The 18490-nt window shown below is 43.3% G+C and overlaps 1 protein-coding gene and 1 non-coding gene across 2 annotated transcripts; one reads left to right on the top strand and one right to left on the bottom strand.

Annotated features, from left to right (window-relative positions):
• Positions 1 to 1258: 1258 nt before the first annotated feature.
• Positions 1259 to 18195, bottom strand: LGALS3 (galectin 3). The gene is made up of 6 exons (XM_060096181.1): positions 18108 to 18195; positions 11597 to 11618; positions 9795 to 10136; positions 8238 to 8326; positions 3272 to 3437; positions 1259 to 1569 (listed from the first exon to the last, which is right to left on the bottom strand). Exons 2-6 carry the CDS (start codon positions 11612 to 11614, stop codon positions 1414 to 1416), a joined length of 771 nt encoding a protein of 256 aa, XP_059952164.1. The 5' UTR covers positions 11615 to 11618; positions 18108 to 18195; the 3' UTR covers positions 1259 to 1413.
• Positions 4615 to 4721, top strand: LOC132489994 (U6 spliceosomal RNA). The gene has a single exon (XR_009532358.1). It is a non-coding gene; the product is annotated as a U6 spliceosomal RNA (small nuclear RNA).
• Positions 18196 to 18490: the final 295 nt, after the last annotated feature.

The raw sequence follows: 18490 nt of genomic DNA on the forward strand, positions 1-18490 counted from the left end.
CAGTCAAGATCAGAATGTTAGAATAAGGAATTAACATACTTTTTGAAATGAGCCGTGATATGCTGCTCACATCCCACTTTAGGACTGAAGGACTCATTTCTTTAGTTGCTATAACTGCTGTTAGCAGACAGTCCTTGGGAATCATCCCGTGTGAGAACTGTCTCAGGTGAAGAAAGCCACTTCACCCAAGATCAGACTGTTTCCTAGGTGGCCTGTATCCACTGACTGAAGTGAAAATATGAAGGCATCCCCCTCTCGACAGCTCTAAAACATCATCCCAGCTCATAACCCCTATAGTGTAGGCTGAGGCATGGATGCTCACCTTCTTACTCTGCCTAATTGTGTGCCTTCTCGTCTCCACACCTGTTGAGAAAAAGGTCACTCCTTCATAAACCTCTTGCATTCTAATCTCTTTGCCTCCTGGGGGACCCAACCTGTGACAACAAAATACTTGAGAAGATGGTACTGTAGAAACAATAATAGATCAAATGATATTTGGTCTCCTATAAAATGAGGTGATGTGAGCACATCCTGGTTTTGAAATTATATTAATCTTTGGCCTTGCTGGTAATGAGGAAGGGCAGAAAGGCATGGCTGAGAGTATTAACAATGGAAACTATTAACTTTTTCAAGCTGATTACATTTCTAATTAAAAACCTACTTTTTTTTCCCTCTACAAATTTGGAGATTTCATAAAACCAAAAGAACCCACGGGAAGATTGTCTGATATTGGTATCAATTACTGATTTGAAAGCAGTGAAGTATAGTTAAAATAGTTAAAAGGAGTCCAGAAAAATATACCAGAATGCTAACAGTAATTGTCTATGGGTCACCTATATGTAAACTTTTTCTTTCTGCTTTTCTCATTTCCTGAATATATTATGTTTCCTGAAGTAAGAAAATAGAACGATTTCTTTGTAGCATCTGTTGGAGAGGTTAATTTGGGGGTAGTATGTACTCCTATTTACTTTTTGGTTTTTGTCTTTATTGAATTTGTTACAATATTGCTTCTGTTTTATGTTTTTTGGCCATGAGGCATGTGGGATCTTAGCTCCCTGACCAGGGATGAACCCGCATTTCCTGCATTGGAAGGCGAAGTCTTAACCACTGCACTGCCAGGGAAGTCCCTCCTTTTTAAAAAATAGTTTAGCAAATATTGAAAACTTTGGGAGACTCTAATGCAGTATTAACATTGCTACATATTTCTTTTTCCATTGAGTCCATTGCGCATTATCAAGAATAAACTGCCCCAGTTAAATGACATATAAAGACAGGTAACTCTTTATTAAATGGATGATTTGCAAGAAGGACATTGATGAATAAAGGTACAATTTTTCACTCATAGTGAACATGAAACTTTTAAATGTGTAAGGTTTACATTCAATTTCATTTCTTTAAAAAGTATCTGCCCCTTTATATCATGGTGTGCGAAGCACTGGTGAGGTTTATGTCACCAGAAATTCCCAGTTTGCTGATTTCCCTGAGATTTTTCACCCGATGATTGTACTGCAACAAGTGAGCATCATTGACTGCAACCTTGAAGTGGTCAGCTTCAACCAGGACTTGTATCTGAAATGGCACGTACACAAAACTGTTAGGAATGCCCATTCATCTCAAAACCAGTCTGGCCTGAGCTCAGGATGTCCAGCATTTCACCTTTATGATCAATTGTAGAACTAATTAAAGTCATAAAAAGTAACTTTACAGCAAAAATGAACTCCAACTTATTCAAGATTTAAACAAAACAAAATGATAAAATTGTTAGAAGGATATATAGTTGAAGCCACAGAGGAAAAGATTAATAATTTATCTACATAAAAACCTAAAGTTTTTGTATAGCCTCAAACACCTAAAAATAAAAATAAATGCTAAAATAGGAATCCTCTACTTAGAGTGGCAAATGTTATGAAGATTGATAATAACCAGTTTTGGCAAGAGTAGGGGAAACATACTCTCCCAGTAGTTAGAGGATGTGTTAATCCTTACATCCTTTTGGAAGCAGCACTTTGGCAATATCCTTATCTAAATTTTAAACGTGTATTCTTTGAGTAAAGTTATTCTAGGAAGCAAAGATTTATAAGGATAGCTATCACAGTATTTTAGTAAAATAAATAAAACTTTCCCGGTTTGATTTGTTTGGAATATTTCCATACTCCAAATTTTCATCAGTAGGGTACTGGCTGAATTATTACACATCTGAACAATGAAGTACTATTAGGTGGCAATGTTCTCATAAGGAAAGATGTCCACCAAATGTAGAATATGGTCCCTGTTAGACCCTGCCCTTGAGGAGCTGGCGGTCTAGCTGTTTTATAACCCACTCTATAGTCAACCCTTACCCGATACTGTGGACCTAATAAATATTTGTGGAAGCAGTGCTTAAAAATAAAAAGCGTGCGGAGCTTCCCTGGTGGCGCAGTGGTTGGGAGTCTGCCTGCCAATGCAGGGGACACGGGTTCGTGCCCCGGTCCGGGAAGATCCCACATGCCGCGGAGCGGCTGGGCCCATGAGCCATGGCCGCTGAGCCTGCGCGTCCGGAGCCTGTGCTCTGCAATGGGAGAGGCCACAACAGTGAGAGGCCCGTGTACCGCAAAATTAAAAAATAAAAAATAATAAAAAAATAAAAAGTGTGTTGCTTGTCATAGAAAACACTGGAAAGATACTCAAGTTGCAACCTTTGTGAGGATGGGGGAAGCGGTAAAGGATGGAGGACTTTTCAGTTAATTTTTAAAAATCTATAAATTTTTCTTTTCATAAAACAAGCATGTATTACTTTTAAATTTAAAAATTTTGGGGTTTTTTTTTTTTTTTTTTGACCATGCCACATGGCATGTGGAATCTTAGTTCCCCAACCAGGGATTGCACCCACGCCCCCTGCATTGGAAGCATGGAGTCTTAACCACTGGACCGCCAGGTAAATCCAATAAAAATTTTGTTTTGATTGCCATGCTAACTATGTTGTTTTGTGGAATTAAGTCTCAGCACAACTGTACCATAAAGACTTTCTACCTTTTTTATTAAAGATGCTATTTTTCTCACTTCCAGAAAAGCTTAAACTCAGAAGGGTGGTAACGGGTGATGGTAAGGTGCCTGAATGGAGTTGGGGAGAGTGCCACTATTTCTGAGACCAGTCCCCTGGTATAGAGAGCAGATGTACTGGTTAGGTGTCCCAGGACAGCTGATGAAAATTCGTTTCCAGTGCATTGTGGTTTAAGAGTGATTCCCCATGAGAAATATACATTATCAATATATAATAGTAGCAATAACTTACTTTGAAAGGTTTACCGCTTTCAAATGGGAAAACCGTCTGTCTTTCTTCCTTCCCCCAGTTATTATTCAGCTTCGAATTGCAAACAATGACTCTCCTGTTTTCCTCATTGAAGCGTGGGTTAAAGTGGAAGGCGACATCACTCCCTGTCTTGAAATCTAAAGCAAGTCTGTTTCAAACCAAAGACCAGAGTTAGTAAAATTATTCAAGTTGTACATTTGTATCAAGTGAAGAACATAAAATTTTCTAAAGAGCAAATCATTTATAAAATACAGGGAAAATTTCTAAACAGAAAGCAAATATACCAGAGAATGGGTTCAAACTGGAAAGTATACTGGGCCAAGTACAGCAGTTCCACTTTATGTGCAGAGGGTATGTTCTAAGACCCCAGTGGATGCCTGAAACCATGGATAGTACCGCGAACCAAATATCTATTTAGCTAGCTAGCTAGCTAGCTGGCTGGCTAGCTATCCACGCACACTTTTTTCCTATACATGTATACCTATGATAAAGTTTAATTTATAAATTAGGTACAGTAAGAGATTAATAATAAAATAGAACAATTACAGCAATATACTGTTGTAAAAGTCATGTGAATGTGGTCTCTCTCAAAATATTGTACACATTTAATGCCTTTTCCATCTGAACTAAGCACTTATGCACTGGGGCTGTAATTTTTGCAGTTTGAGGTATGACAGGAAAAAAAAAAACTAGCATGAGTTTCCTTTCTCACAATTTCATGGACAGAAGATTTGTACTTACTATAGATCTTAGCAACCTCAGCATACAATTTTTTTCTTTCCATTAAGTCAAGAACCTTCCCCTTTTCACTTAAAAGGAGCCTTTTATAGCTTCTCTTTGGCATATATGAATTGCCAGCATCACTACTCTTGTTTCTGGGGTCATTATTAAGTAAAATAAGGGTTACTTGGACACAAGCGCCAGGGTACCATGACAGTGGATCTGATAACTGAGACAGCTACTAAGTGACTAATAGGCCAGATATGCTGCACAAAGGGATGATTTCACGTACTGGGCAGGATGGGGCTGGACAGCGTGAGATTTCACCATGCTGCTCACAACGGTGGCAACTTAAAACTTATGAATTGATTATTTCTGGGAATTTCCATTTAATATTTTCAGACCGCGATTGACCCTGGGTAACTGAAATCGTGGAAAGCGAAACCACAGATAAGGGGGGACTACTGTATTCAATGTACTACCACACTATCTCAAAGTAAACAAGACAATATGTGTTAAGTTTTTTGGCCTCGTTGGCTTTGGTCATATCCTTCTATTCAGCTGTAATTCCCTTTTTACTCTCTACATATAAAAACAATCAAGGTGTGCTCGCTTCGAAAGCACATATACTAAAATTGGAACGATACCGAGAAGATTAGCATGGCCCCTGGGCAAGGATGACACGCAAGTTCACGAAGCATTCTATTTTTTTTCCCTGGTGGTGCAGTGGTTAAGAATCCGCCTGCCAATGCAGGGGACACGGGTTCGAGCCCTGGTCTGGGAAGATGCCACGTGCCACGGAGCAACTAAGCCCGTGCTCCACAGCTACTGAGCCTGTGCTCTAGAGCCCACGTGCCACAACTACGGGTGCCTAGAGCCCGTGCTCCACAACAAGAGAAGCCACCACAGTGAGAAGCCCGCGTACCGCAACGAAGAGTGGTCTCTGCTCGCCGCAACGAACAAAAGCCTGCACGTGGCGACAAAGACCCAGTGCAGCCAAAAATAAACAAACAAACAAAAAGGGTCAGGGTTTCCTTGTGGAGATTTGGGGGCACTTTATACCTGACATTGTGGAAATGATGGCTACCTTTTACCTGCCCTGCCAGGTTACTTTTAATCCCTGTTAAAAGTAAGGCAGTCACATAAAAAAGTGCTATCAAAAACCTGGCTTCCTCATAGTTAACCAAAAACCTAGTCCTAAAATAGCAAGAATGAGAAAACACAGTTAATATTCAGTATCCTATTGCTAAGTTGTAAAGTCATAATAATACATGTACTAAACATTCCATGATGTGAAGTGGAATTAATGGAAGTGCTGAATAAACTTTCTACCCTATTTCCTCTCCTTGGATGTTAATACAAACACAAGTTATCTGGCTGTTAAAGTATTACCCCTACCCCACAGTTTCTCAAAGTGTGCTCCCCAGAGCGCTAACCTCAGAAGCAGCTGGTGCTCTTGTTTAAAGCAAGGTCTGCGGGCTTCCCTGGTGGTTCAGTGGTTAAGAATCCACCTACCAATGCAGGGGACACAGGTTCGAGCCCTGGTCCGGGAAGATCCCACATGCCATGGAGCAAGTAAGCCCGTGCACCACAACTACTGAGCCTGCACTCTAGAGCCCGTAGGCCACAACTACTGAGCCCATGTGCCACAACTACTGAAGCCTGCACGCCTAGAGCCTGTGCTCCGCAACGAGAGAAGCCACCACAATGAGAAGCTCGTGCACAACTAGCGAAAGCCTGTGCGCAGCAACAAAGACCCAACGCAGCCAAAAATAAATAAAAATAAATTTTTTTAAAAAGAAAATTCAATTGAGTAAAATTAAAAAGAAAAAAAGCAAGGTCTGCTTTCTAGACCTACTAACAATGATTCCTTGGGTATTTCATTCACCCAGTAACAGACACATACAACCACCAATGATTAAATTCACAGGGAAAGGACCAATATGGTCAAATGGCAATAGAATTTGTATTTGACTAAATATGCAATGCCTGTATTTTCTCAGCAGTGAAAAGGAAGATAATTGTCAACTCTACCACCGTAAGGATTTTTTTCTTCCATGTAATTGCTCACATAGATTTTGCAGATCAAAGCAATATATTTCTCAGTTTACTACCACCTTAACCATTTCAACCAAAATTGGTTTTGACCTGCCACAGTCTCAGTCGACATCTCTATTGTTATTGGAACTAACCTTTTTAGTGCAACAGTCGTAAATAAGGCAAAGATACCAGTGTGGTCCTGCGTGACAGCAGCTGCAGCAGGAGGAGAGCAGGTATTACCAAATCGTGAGTGCTGTCTGCAGAGGATCAGGGCGCTGGGTCCTATGTTATTCTGGGAGGCAAGATGGATAAGGACACAGGCAGAGGATATATATGTTGTGTAACTTGCTGTGAGACAAGCTTTATTGTGTAGGGAAGTATTGTGCTGAGAGAAGCTGTATATGCTGTGTGGAAGGAAGAGCTGGCTTAGGGTAGTGACTACCACGTAGAACCAGAGGAGGCTGGCTGGAGGTGGCGTGAACTGGTTAGCTGAATGTAAAACGATCAGATCAGAATCTGAGTCCTCCTCCGGGTAACAGAGGAGGTTGCTCCTGCCGATTCCCGAGGATCAAGATGACAGGCACTCACAGAGGCTGTTTATAGATTCTTAAATAAACCTGTGTACACAGCTGGAATTTGTACCTTTTGTGTCCTGTCTATAAGACCCAGAAACAGATATTAATTAATCTAGGAGCTTTAATAGTACTACTAACCTCAAGGACAGACATACTGAACAGCTTCAGGATAGCCCTAGCCTGCTTGTATTATATATAAATATAACCAGTGGTGATAATATAATATATTATATATATAATATTATATATATAATATATATTATATTATATATTATATATAATATATATCGTATATAATATATATTATATATAATACTATATATAATATAATATAATATAATATAATAAATATAACCAGAGCCAGACATCCCAGGGCAGCCTGTAAATCAGCATGGATTTTCCTAAGTGAGCTCAAAGTCTTACCCGCACCGAGCTCACATCAACCAAACCAGTACCAATGGCAGAGGCTGATTTATTTTTATAAAGTCTTTAACTTGCAGAGTCTTTTCAAACCTTTTAAGTAAACAGTGTCTACTCAGAAGACTGGGGTTCCCCACCTTGTCACTTATCATCTGTAGACCAGGCCAACAACATGGGAATCTGTGACTCTGCTGTTTCACCCAGTATGAAGACGGAAATGGCGGCCAAGCTCACAAATCTGAGAGTGCACCAAGACCTGCACAACTGCAGGGAGATTTGTACCAGTATGAGGACAGAGAGGTATAATATTTAAGCTCTCAGATCAACTAGGCATCTTTTTGTCTTTGACCCTAGTTTTTTTTTTTTTTTTGGCTGCACCGGGTCTTAGTTGCGGCACGCAGGATCTTCGTTGCAACATGCAGGAACTTTTAGCTGTGGCATGTGGGATCTTTTTTAGTTGTAACATGAGAACTCTTAGTTGAGGTATGTGGGATCTAGTTCCCTGACCAGGGATCAAACCCCTGCATTGGGAGCATGGAGTCTTAGCCACTGAACCACCATGGAAGTCCCTGACCCTAATTTTTTTTTTTTTTTTTTTTTTTGCGATACACGGGCCTCTCACTGTTGTGGCCTCTCCCGCCGCGGAGCATAGGCTCCGGACGCGCAGGCTCAGCAGCCATGGCTCACGGGCCCAGCCGCTCCACAGCATGTGGGATCTTCCCGGACTGGGGCACGAACCTGTGTCCCCTGCATTGGCAGGCGGACTCTCAACCACTGCGCCACCAGGGAAGCCCTGTGACCCTAATTTTTGATTGGCTTTGTTTTTTAGACAATCTATGGCTCAGAGGTGGAGGGATGGCCAAACATTACATTACAAAGGCTCTACTTTCCTTTAATTCTAAGGCTTTCACTGCCTAGAAGAACCAACAGAATGGGTTTTCCTGCTCTTCCTCTTTGTCCTCACAAAGTAGAACTCTGTTTTATTCTGGTTCTGGGAGAAACACAAGATTTAGTGAGGGAAACCTTGTCTTCTTGGTGGGAATGCATATTGATTTATAGGAAAATCCCAAACTGTGGTATAGCCAAGATTCTAAATGTGCAATTTTAAAAACTCTATCAAAATTCAAAACAGATCACCCTTTATTCCAAAAGCAATCAATAAATATGTTAGACTTGCTGACTTGGCTCTTTACCTGTTTGCATTGGGCTTTACTGTGCCCAGGACTGTTATCAGCATGCGAGGCATGACTCCTCCGGAAAAAGGCAGGTCATAAGGCACATTCTGGGAATAAAATATATATGTATATATATATATATATCAATAAAGAGTCATGTTTTCTTGAGGGAAGAAAGAAAAAGATATTGCTAAAGTTCAACCACTTTTAATATGTGTGAATAACACATAACCCTAGTTTAGCCATCTTTTCAGACTCTCAGGCCACCTTGCCCAGGGCCTGAAGAGAGAAGGCTCCCTACACAACTGCAGCTAATAATCGAGAATAAGGCCATCCGTTAATTGGTGCCAAAGGCAGAACATATTCCCTTTCGGAGCACTGTTATCTCTCATGACAAGGCCCATTCGAATCTATGACTCATCCACTTGACCTATTTTTTGGAAAGATCCTTGTCATAGAACATTCTTTGTCAGGTTCTTCTGCTCCCTGTGGGCAGGCACTGTGGGCTTCTGAGGCCCTCTGTGTTCCCCTCACACAAGGCCCTGAGGAGTGCTCTGAATGTGGCAGGCACTTGATATTTGTAGAATGGACACTTTCCAATTACTACCTTCCCCAGTTCATTTTACAAATATTTATTGACCTTCTATGTTCAAGGCGCTGTAAATATTCCCAGTGCTCTGTCCTTGGCCTCTTCTCTTTTTCCTGTAAATTGTTTCCCCCTGGGTTCAACCATCCCCAAGTCTTTTCTCTCTAGAACTCTCTAGCACTGATCTGTCTGATCTGTACTAGTCCTGTGCTTCCTCCCGGAACTCAGCAGTCCTGTGCTATTGAACTCTTTCTTCATATCTGTATCTTTTCTCCCAACTACACCATCTGGAAGGGAAGGGTCTGTGTCTGAGATGTGGCTGGAGCCCCACAGAGTTTTATGCTTAGGATTCATTTATTAAAATGGGTTTTAATGTAAGTGAAAATTTAATCCTTAGATCACAAAATTATCTTTAGAAGGTTTTTAAAAACCCGATTACCGTGGTTCCCCCAAAGGTTCCCTCTATGACCATGGGAAGGTTGTATAACTCTTTATTGCCCCATTTCCTCATTTGTGAAGTGGGGATAATAACAGTATCTTAGAGGGTGCTTATGGGGTTGAATGAGATCATCCATGTAGAAGCACACAGCTAGCACATGTTATATACTCAGTGTTTATTAATAATAATAACCAAAACTTCCCCCATTGCTATGATCTTAACTTGATTTATATTAAAGCTGCTTTACAGATGCCTTCAAAAGATGCATTAGCTTCTCTTTACTCTAACAGTACACATACTGAACACAACATGAGCAACTATTTTTTCTATTGGACCAACATACACTGTGGCTGGTCCTTGCAAAGCGGCTCTAAGCAGTGAGTTTAAAGCTTCAGTTCTCCCGGAAGCCCTTTGCAGGTCAGTACCCAGAGCCAGCTCCCAGCCACAGCACTACAAAGTGATGGCACCGCCGCTCCAGACAATTGCTATGTGTTTCATTAGCTTTGTCCTGGTCACATTCAAGCATACGAAATGACTAACACCATCTTACCAGGGGTCCAGAAGGGATGCCATACGGGCCAGCAGCAGGGTAGGCTCCAGGAGCACTTGGCTGTCCAGGAGGTGGGTAGACCCCAGGCCCGGGGTAGGCACCTGGTGCAGTTGGTCCAGGATAACCAGATGCAGTTGGGCCAGGGTAGGCCCCTGGAGGTGCCTGGCCTGGGTAACCCCCAGGAGGTCCCTGGCCAGGGTAGGGGCCGGGTGGTGCCTGTCCAGGGTAGGCCCCAGGATAGGATGCTCCCGGGTAGCCTCCTGCCCCAGCAGGCTGGTTTCCCCATGGAGCAGGCCATCCTTGAGGGTTTGGGTTTCCAGACCCAGCTAAGGCATCATTAAGCTGGAAAGAAAGACATAAACAATTACAGGATGAAAGACATTCACAACAACAGAATTTTCAGGAATATGTGATCTAAGAACTAGAGCGATATGGTGAAGATATGAAATTCATATCAATAAAATTTTCCCCACCTATTAGTTTTGAGTTCCTAAGACTAAAATTAGACTTTAGGATTATGCATGCTTTATCACTCTATTCTTGCTTTCCGTCATCTCAGATCATTAAGGGTTGCCTTTTTGTAATTTGCTAAAGTCAGGAGCTAGCCATCCTCTGTATAAAAGCACATACTTTCTAACTGACATGAGAAAAACAATCACGAAAATCAAGATGCATTTGGGCTGGAAAACCTCCACCAAGCTGGAGCCAGTTGCCTTGGCCTTCCGTTTGCTGGATGTCTACTGCACTTCAGGTGCACCAGGTTAGTCACCACTTAGTGGCATCCAGGCTAGAATCAGAGAAGCTGCCTTGTACACAGGTAGGTGCCTGGGATGTGGAATCACAAGATTTGGTTTGAAATCCAGTGCCATCCTTCAAGAGCTCCAAACTCTTGGAGCCATCGTGTCACTTGTATAGGACTTAGTGTCTTTGTCTGTGTAACAGGGATAATGATCTTATCTCAAGTGATTGTTGTGACGAACAGATGAGGCAGCATTTGGGACGCTGTGCCAGTGTTGGTTTGTGTCCTTTCTCTCCAGGAAGAGACTCTGCCTTCTCCCTCTCTGACTTCTACAGTATTTAGCAGAGTGCTAGGTGGTACATGGAAGATACTCAGTAAAAACTTCTATGTTGATTGAATATGATCTGCCAGGATTGTCTGACCCTTTGGTGCATCAGGAACCCAACCCCAGACCTGGTATCGGGGCAGCAGAGTGAGGCTGTGAAGGGAGCCCATGGGGTCTGGGGGAGGGGGAGGGATAAACAGAGGGCTGGATGATGATGGAAAGTAAACCGGATTTAGAAAACAACTCAAGCTCATGGCTGTAGGTGGTGTGAGTCATTCTGTTAAGGAATTTGAGAATACATAAGCATGCATGCTAATAGGAATTTATTTTGGCTGCTTCTTACTCCAGCATTTGGGAAAGGAGGAGGAGTAGAGGGCACTGCAGGATTTTTAAAAAAAAACAGAAAACAATCAGGATGCTCAGACTGTACCACACTGCCCTTTGTTCAGCTGGTTTCTCAGCTCCTGCCAGTGGAATCCACCCACTTCTGTCCTAGGCCTTGGGTAAAGGGGTTACTGTTAGTGAGGCCCAGGCCTCTCTCTGCCTGGCTTTCTTCCCAAATCTGTTGCTGGAAAAACAAGACTCCAGCTAACAAGCCCTCATTGGAAGGGTGAGGCCAGAGGAAGCCACGTCGTGGGAGAATTAGGAAAACTTGAGTGGTTAAAAAACAAACAAACAACCTTCAACCTGCATGACTGTATACATATTAGGGTAGGAAAACAGACCTAAAACACTTACCGAAAAACTGTCTGCCATTTTCCTGAAAGGAGAAAAAAACAAACAAACACAGGTTATTGATCCTAAAAGATTTCACTGGTTTCCCTATGAGTTTAACATCACAAACAGCTCATTGTGCAGGTCTAGTCAATGTACAGGCATTCTCCTAACACAAGCCAGTCTATTCGACAAATATGCTGAAATCATTAGCGGGGAACCACAAAAATGTCTCATCAAAGGGTGGAGATGCATTCCACCTGGATCACCACGCCCTATTTAACTCATACCTTTAAACTCTAATCACACTAGCCTGTGGCCTGAATCCTGGGAGCACCCGGTGATCCAACACAGGCACAGGCGGGAGGGGGGATAAAATGCTCTGCCCCTTTCCTAGGTAACACATGTAAACAGTCCTGGGTTTTTGGTCCTCCTTCACCTTCCTTCCTGTGTTCTTTTTCTACTACCTCATAAAAAGTGTTCAGTGCGTTAATCTCACCCACCTCCCCTCCAGTTCCCTCTAACAGCCCCACGCCCTCCTCTGGGTTTTGGGAGGAAGCAGTTGGTTCTTCCTACTGAGATTTGAAAGACAATCCTTGCCTTCCCAGCCCCACCCGCCAAGACCTAGTTGCTGCTGTTGATTTATTCCTTCATTTGTACACATTTATGCCTACTCTGGACCAGGCACTGGGTGGCTCCTGTCTGGATTTGAAGATGAAATCGACCAAGATATATGGCCAAAGGGTCCAGAGGCCAGAAGGGGGTCACGAGTGATGGACGCTGTGAGCCAGACTGCATGCTGTGGGAAGTCACAACTCGAAAGGTGACTTCTAACAGGGGAAGAGACAGTGTTGCTTGAGCTAAGCCTTGAAGGAAAGGTGAGATTGCGATGTGGAGCAATAAAGAAGAAAGGCGGGCACAAGATGATTCCCTTTTTAAAAGATACCTGTTATTCCAAATGAAATGTCTGGCAGTATAACAAACAACTAAGGTTAAAAAAAAAAGTCAGACAATGTGGAGGAGAATATTTTTGGGTAGGATGTTACCAGAGAGGGTTGGCCTTGCCTACAGCTGCCTCAAAGGGTGGCCCCGAGACATCATTCTTGCTTCTCCGGCTCCTCCCCCTGTGCCAAGGCCCCATCCAAACAGGATGTTTTACACCTGCTCCCGCTGCTTTCCTTAAGTCGCCTATTTGTGATAGTTACTCAATTATTATTCTTAAAATAATTGAGTAAGTGGTGGCTACTCGATAGGCCCTAAAAATGTAAAATATTAGATTTTATTGTTAAAAAAACCAAACAGGCAGACCTCCTCCTAGAACTTAATGTGTGCTTTATTTATACACCAGATATTTTATCCTACTCTGCTGTTATTTATAACACGCAAATATTATCCTTCACTAAATTATTTTTTTCTTTTTGCACATCTCTTTTACTCTGGGCATTCTCAAATATATTTGGAAACCCTCAGGTTATCACTGTTATCACTGTGCCCGTTTTCCAACGTGGAAACTGCTAGCAATTGGATTAGGAAGTCACGGTGACTCTCCCAGGACTTATATTCACTGTATTTAGTATATAGTATTTGACCTTTTAAAGCAAAAGCCAGGTGCTCTTCTGTGCTTCCTTCCCCAAAAGGCTACCACTGCCTTGAAAACTGCTGCTACCCCAGAGAGAACGTAAAGCTGTTAAAGAGAAAGACAGGACATTTCTTAAGTCAAGAAAATAAAGCTTCTCATTTTGGATGCCAGTAGGAAACAATCTTCAACTTCATAGTGGGCAGAAAGCTTAGTTACTTTGATTACACAACTTCTTCTTCCACTCCTGGGCAACGTATCAAAGCCTCAGCAATAACATTGTAAGTGTTCTGACTTCTTTTAAATATCCCCATCGTGTTCGGGCTTATTCCCAACCTCACACCACTGACATTTCACGTGGGATACTTTGTAGGGAGGGGCTGTCCCATGCATTGCAGTATGTGCAGCAGCATCCCTGGCTTCAACACACAAGATGCCAGTAGCACTCCTCCCCCCACATTGTGATAATGCAGAATGTCTTAAGACGTTGCCAAATAACCCTGGGGGAAGCGGGAAGAGGGCAAAATTGTGCCTGGTTTGAGAACCACTGGTGTAGGCTAATTAGCATATGTATCCTCACATAAATGTACCTATGAAGGTCAATAAAAAACAGAAAGGTAGTTTCAATTGTTAAAACTAGCTAAATCTGTTCCATTGGCCTCATAAAGTGTCTTATTAACATAAATCCAATTAAACTTAGATGTGTTTAAAGGCTGATCATAACCAGAAACTCACACAAAGACATTTACATTTACATTTCCAAAATGTAACATTTATTCTTTTCAAAGTTTCTGTTCAAGCATATTCAGTTTATTTTCCAACTAGCCCCAAACAATTTAAAAAACAAAGCAGATTCCACTTTATTTCTACTGTGTTTCACATGACACCAAGGATGACAGTTTGGATTGTGTTGTGACGCATTAGACAAGCCCATTAGAATAATGACACCCTGCATTTATGTGGTGCTTTTCAGTTTACAAAACACTGTCACATACCTTACCTATTTTGATTCTGATAATAATCTTATGAGATTGACAGGGAAAAGTTAATATCCTCACTTTAAAGGTGAGGAAACTGAGTCTCAGAGAGGTAACGTGGTGACCCAAAGTCATTCTGTCATTGGCAGGCCAAGGACCAGGGTCCAAGCATCCTGACTCCTAATTCAGGCTGATTTTACATTAGTATAAAACCTCACACTTTGAAATTTTAAAGTATAGTCCTTCGAAAGTGTTAGTTACTTCATTTAGAAATTAATTCTCTGGCTTAAACATTCAGAACTGCATAAACATGCTGAAATTGTAAACAAATTAAAAAGAGATCATGGGCACTTCCCTGGTGGCACAGTGGTTGAGAATCCTCCTGCCATTGCAGGGGACATGGGTTCGAGCCCTGGTCCGGGAAGATCCCACATGCCGTGGAGCGGCTGAGCCTGTAACCCTCAACTACTGAACCTGTGCGCTACCACAATGAGAAGCCCGCCCATAGCAATGAAGACCCAATGCAGACAAAAATAAGTAAATAAAATGAGTAAATTAAAAAAAAAAAAAAGATCATGTTTTTGTCAGAAAACTAGCTGGGTGACTCAGTGTGCAGTGATATTGAATACAAGGATGGCATTTTGCACAGTCACTTTGCTAATTATAACCACATTTAAACCGAAAAGGCTTACTTTTCCAAAAATTGGGTATGCATTGTTTTGATTATGTCAACTCCCAACCATCAGATCTCTGATGAAACAGGTTCTAACCAATGTTCTTTTGAAATCAAGGTTAGCAACCTTAGAACTTAAAAACAAAAAAAGGAACCAAAAAAAGAATAAAAAAAAACAACAACACATCTATTTGGGTAAATATCTTCCTTACTTGCCTGGAAGTTTTCTTTTTTCTTTCTTTCTTTCTTTTTTTTTTTTAGAGGAGTAGCTTATAGAGACAATCAAATGTAAAATTTAAATAATCTTCCCACTCCACAGGTACTATAGGTTTGTGAACTCTGGCATTCCCAGAATCAGAGAATTTTGAAAAGCCAGGATAAAAACACTACATCGAAGACAAAAACATTTAAAAACTACATCAAAGACAAAAACTTTTAAAAACTACTATCTGAGTCTTCACATTTGGAAAAACCTACAGAAAGTAGTTCAGTATTGCTTTGGAATAAGGAATTTAAACATGAGTCAGAACGCAGGCCACTTTAATCGGTTGTTAATTGCAGCTCTGCCCTTTAATAAAGAGTGGCTATCCACTGTACTATGCTGTTCTAGGCCCATGTAGCAATTAATTCAGTTGCCAGGGTTCCCAGGAGCACTTCTGAAATTTCTGCCCACAAAGGGCCCCAACTTTTATACGAGCTGTAAGGGAAGTAGATCCCAAACATATTTCCTCAGAACCCCAAGCACTGCCCACACTCCTCCCCAAAGAACACAGGACAGGCAGTCTATGTCCTGGCCTTGCTGAAACACGGGACAGGCCTTGAGGAACGCCCACTTACCAAAGCCAAATTCAATGATGCTGGTTAGAATAAAGGAAACTGGTCCTTTACGAGGATTTCTTTTTCATCATTGTTCCTCAGCATCAAGGAAGGTAAAGTTACTTTGTGCCTCTCAGTTACTGATTTTTTTTTCCCTTATGGAAAAGCTGAACATCAGTCAAGAGAGAACACATGATACTTAGTCAGCAGCAAATTGGAATTACTGCCCTGGCAGGCTTACCACTCAGAATTTAATGAGAAGAACCCGTTCAGGCACCAGACACAAAATATTAACTAGCTGTCCTCAGCAGAAGCCTATGTCCCAAACTATCACAGGAAAGAGGCTAAGTTTTAGATCAGTTACTATGAGTCTCAGGTACATGAAGTTTACAAGCCAACTGGTATTTAAGGTAACATAAGAGTCTCAAGTTTTACTATATGAATAAATATCTCTATTACAGTTAAAATTTAGAGCCTGGCTGATGAAGGTTGTAGGCAAACAGTATCTAAATCATAGGTGAGACCAATATTGGCCTTTGACCTCACGAGCAGTAAGTAAGTAAAAAGTCTTTATAAAGCACTTCTGCATATTTGTGGCATAGCAAAATGTCATTGATTAAGGACCCCTCAACACAGTGAGATTTGATATTCCATTTTTTAACAAAAACTAGCTTTTGGACTTCCCTGGTGGCGCAGTGGTTAAGAGTCCGCCTGTCAGTGCAGGGGGCACGAGTTCGAGCCCTGGTCCGGGAAGATCCCACATGCCGCGGAGCAACTAAGCCCGTGCGCCACAACTACTGAGCCTGCGTGCCTAGAGCCCGTGCTCCACAACAAGAGAAGCCACCGCAATGAGAAGCCCGCGTAGCGCAACTAAGAGTAGCCCCAGCTCGCTGCAACTAGAGAAAGCCCGCGTGCAGCAACAAAGACCCAACACGGCCAAAAATAAATAAATAAAATAAATAAATTTAAATAAATAAATAAAAATTAAAAAGGCATTGGTGACTTACAAAAGAAAAGCATGTCTTAAAAAAACCCAAAAAACTAGCTTTTGGGGTCAATCTATCAAGCAATGCTCCTTCTTTTCTGCTTCTTATGTAACCTGGTGAGGCACCACCTAATATTTCTAAACTCAAAACATTCAAGACCCATCATCAAACTTCTCCCAAGAATATGACGTAAATGCTGATTCTAAGTATAACGCCCACACATTATTAACTTAGGAAAGAGCTCCAATCTCCCATAGATCAAGGATGGGGCACAGCCATGAAAGGAATGAAAGACTCTCCTCTAGGGATTCAAAGTCAATGTCTGAAAAGGAGACTATTGTGCAACAATAAATTTTTATTATTAAACTTTAACTTTTATGGAAACAATTTCCTAGTATGAAAGATAAACTTGAGGCAAATGAGTCAGAATTTTGGAAGCTGGTGAAAATTTTCTCTCATGCTCTGTGCCAAGAGGTCAATTTTCATTGCTATCATTTTCTTCAGAACTAAATGAGCCTTTCTTCCATTCCTTTCCAGAATCCTAGAAACAGACTGGGTCACTGAGGTCCAACCGTCCTCATTGTCCAGCAACCCAACTCCCAGGAGTCACTTTACAAATATTCCACGGTATCTGGAATAGGAATCGCTAAGGGGAGGGCATGAAGCATAAGGCACAACCTCAAGCCCTGCGTCCCTGAGCTCCTGCTCCTCAAAGTGCATGCATTTTAGTGCTTTGATTTGAGCAACTCACAATCCAGAATAAATGCTCAAACATGTTTGAAAAGCCTCCCCACCCCCGCCTCAGCTAGGAGGCCTCTGCACCCTGGGACCAACATTCTGCCACACCCCACATATCCCCGGCACAGATGTGAGATTGTTAATGCCCAAATCTGGACAGGGATGAGTCACTGATTTGTAAAAACTCAGGGTGTACGGTCTTTGTCAAGCCGGGCACATGTCCACTCAGCCTTGGGGCAGCACCATTTTCTGCGGGATCAGCGTCCAGGGAGAGGCTGCAGCCCCTGACCCTGTTGGCCTGGTAGCAGAGCGCATTCCCATCCCACAGCAAGATCAAGTCAGGGGTCGTGGAGCCGCCCGTCAGAGTCCGGGAGCAGTACCTTCTGTGGAATGGGGGCAGGAGGGCCTGCTTCCTCCCGCCCAGCTGGAGCGGGCGGCTGGGGTGATGCGCGCGCGCGCACCGCTCACCGCCGGCGGCCCTGGGCGGCCGGGGACGGGAGGGCGCGACGCCGGGGCTGAGCCTCCCAGTCGCCGCAGAGAGTAACACACCCGTCCGCCGCGAGTAAATGCAGGTGAGTCCTTGTAAGGCGTTGCTAACTTTCCCCGAGTCTCAGACTCCGCTCTCCCTTCTCGGCGAACCCCTCCCGCGGGCCCCCGGGAAGTCAAGCCCCGGCCGCGCACCGAGCAGCGCCCGGGCGCCCTCGCCCTGCCAGGCTCAGCCGCCAGCAGGCCCGTGCGCGCCCCCGTCCCGGCGCCCCGCGCCACTCACCCGACGCCTCGGCACTAGCTCGCACGCCGCGGGGGTGGCTTCGGCAGAGGTGCTGTCGTCCTGGCTGGGCGGCGGCCGGCTCTGCGCCTCAAATACGCCGGGCCAGGCCCGCCTTTCCCGGGGCGGGGCCGCCACCCCCGGCCTCGCTCTGCGGACCAGGCGGGGCGAGTCCGCGGTCCCGCTGGACACCCGGGCGCCCAGGCGCCGCGGTTCCAGGGCGCAGAGGAGACGCCTGACTCGAAACAGCGGTGGGTGGGACCCTGACCCGAGGCCTCCATCCCCGGAGCGTCCAGTCGGTCCCCTCCGCAGCTGCTGGAGAACGTGGTTCACCGCCGTCTCACGAGATTCACCTGCTAACTCCTCAGACCAAGATAGGGAGAGTC

Source organism: Mesoplodon densirostris, chromosome 4 (assembly GCF_025265405.1).
Source record: "Mesoplodon densirostris isolate mMesDen1 chromosome 4, mMesDen1 primary haplotype, whole genome shotgun sequence".
NCBI classification, from domain to species: Eukaryota; Metazoa; Chordata; class Mammalia; order Artiodactyla; family Ziphiidae; genus Mesoplodon; species Mesoplodon densirostris.

Bases quoted from the DNA above. Each gene is read 5' to 3' on its own strand.
- LGALS3 (XM_060096181.1), bottom strand. The intron at 8,327-9,794 runs GTAAGATGGTGT...TTTTATTCCCAG, and splicing joins GCATCCCTTCTGGACCCCTG to AATGTGCCTTATGACCTGCC. The intron at 3,438-8,237 runs GTAAAGAGCCAA...GGTTTGAAACAG, and splicing joins GTAAAGCCCAATGCAAACAG to ACTTGCTTTAGATTTCAAGA.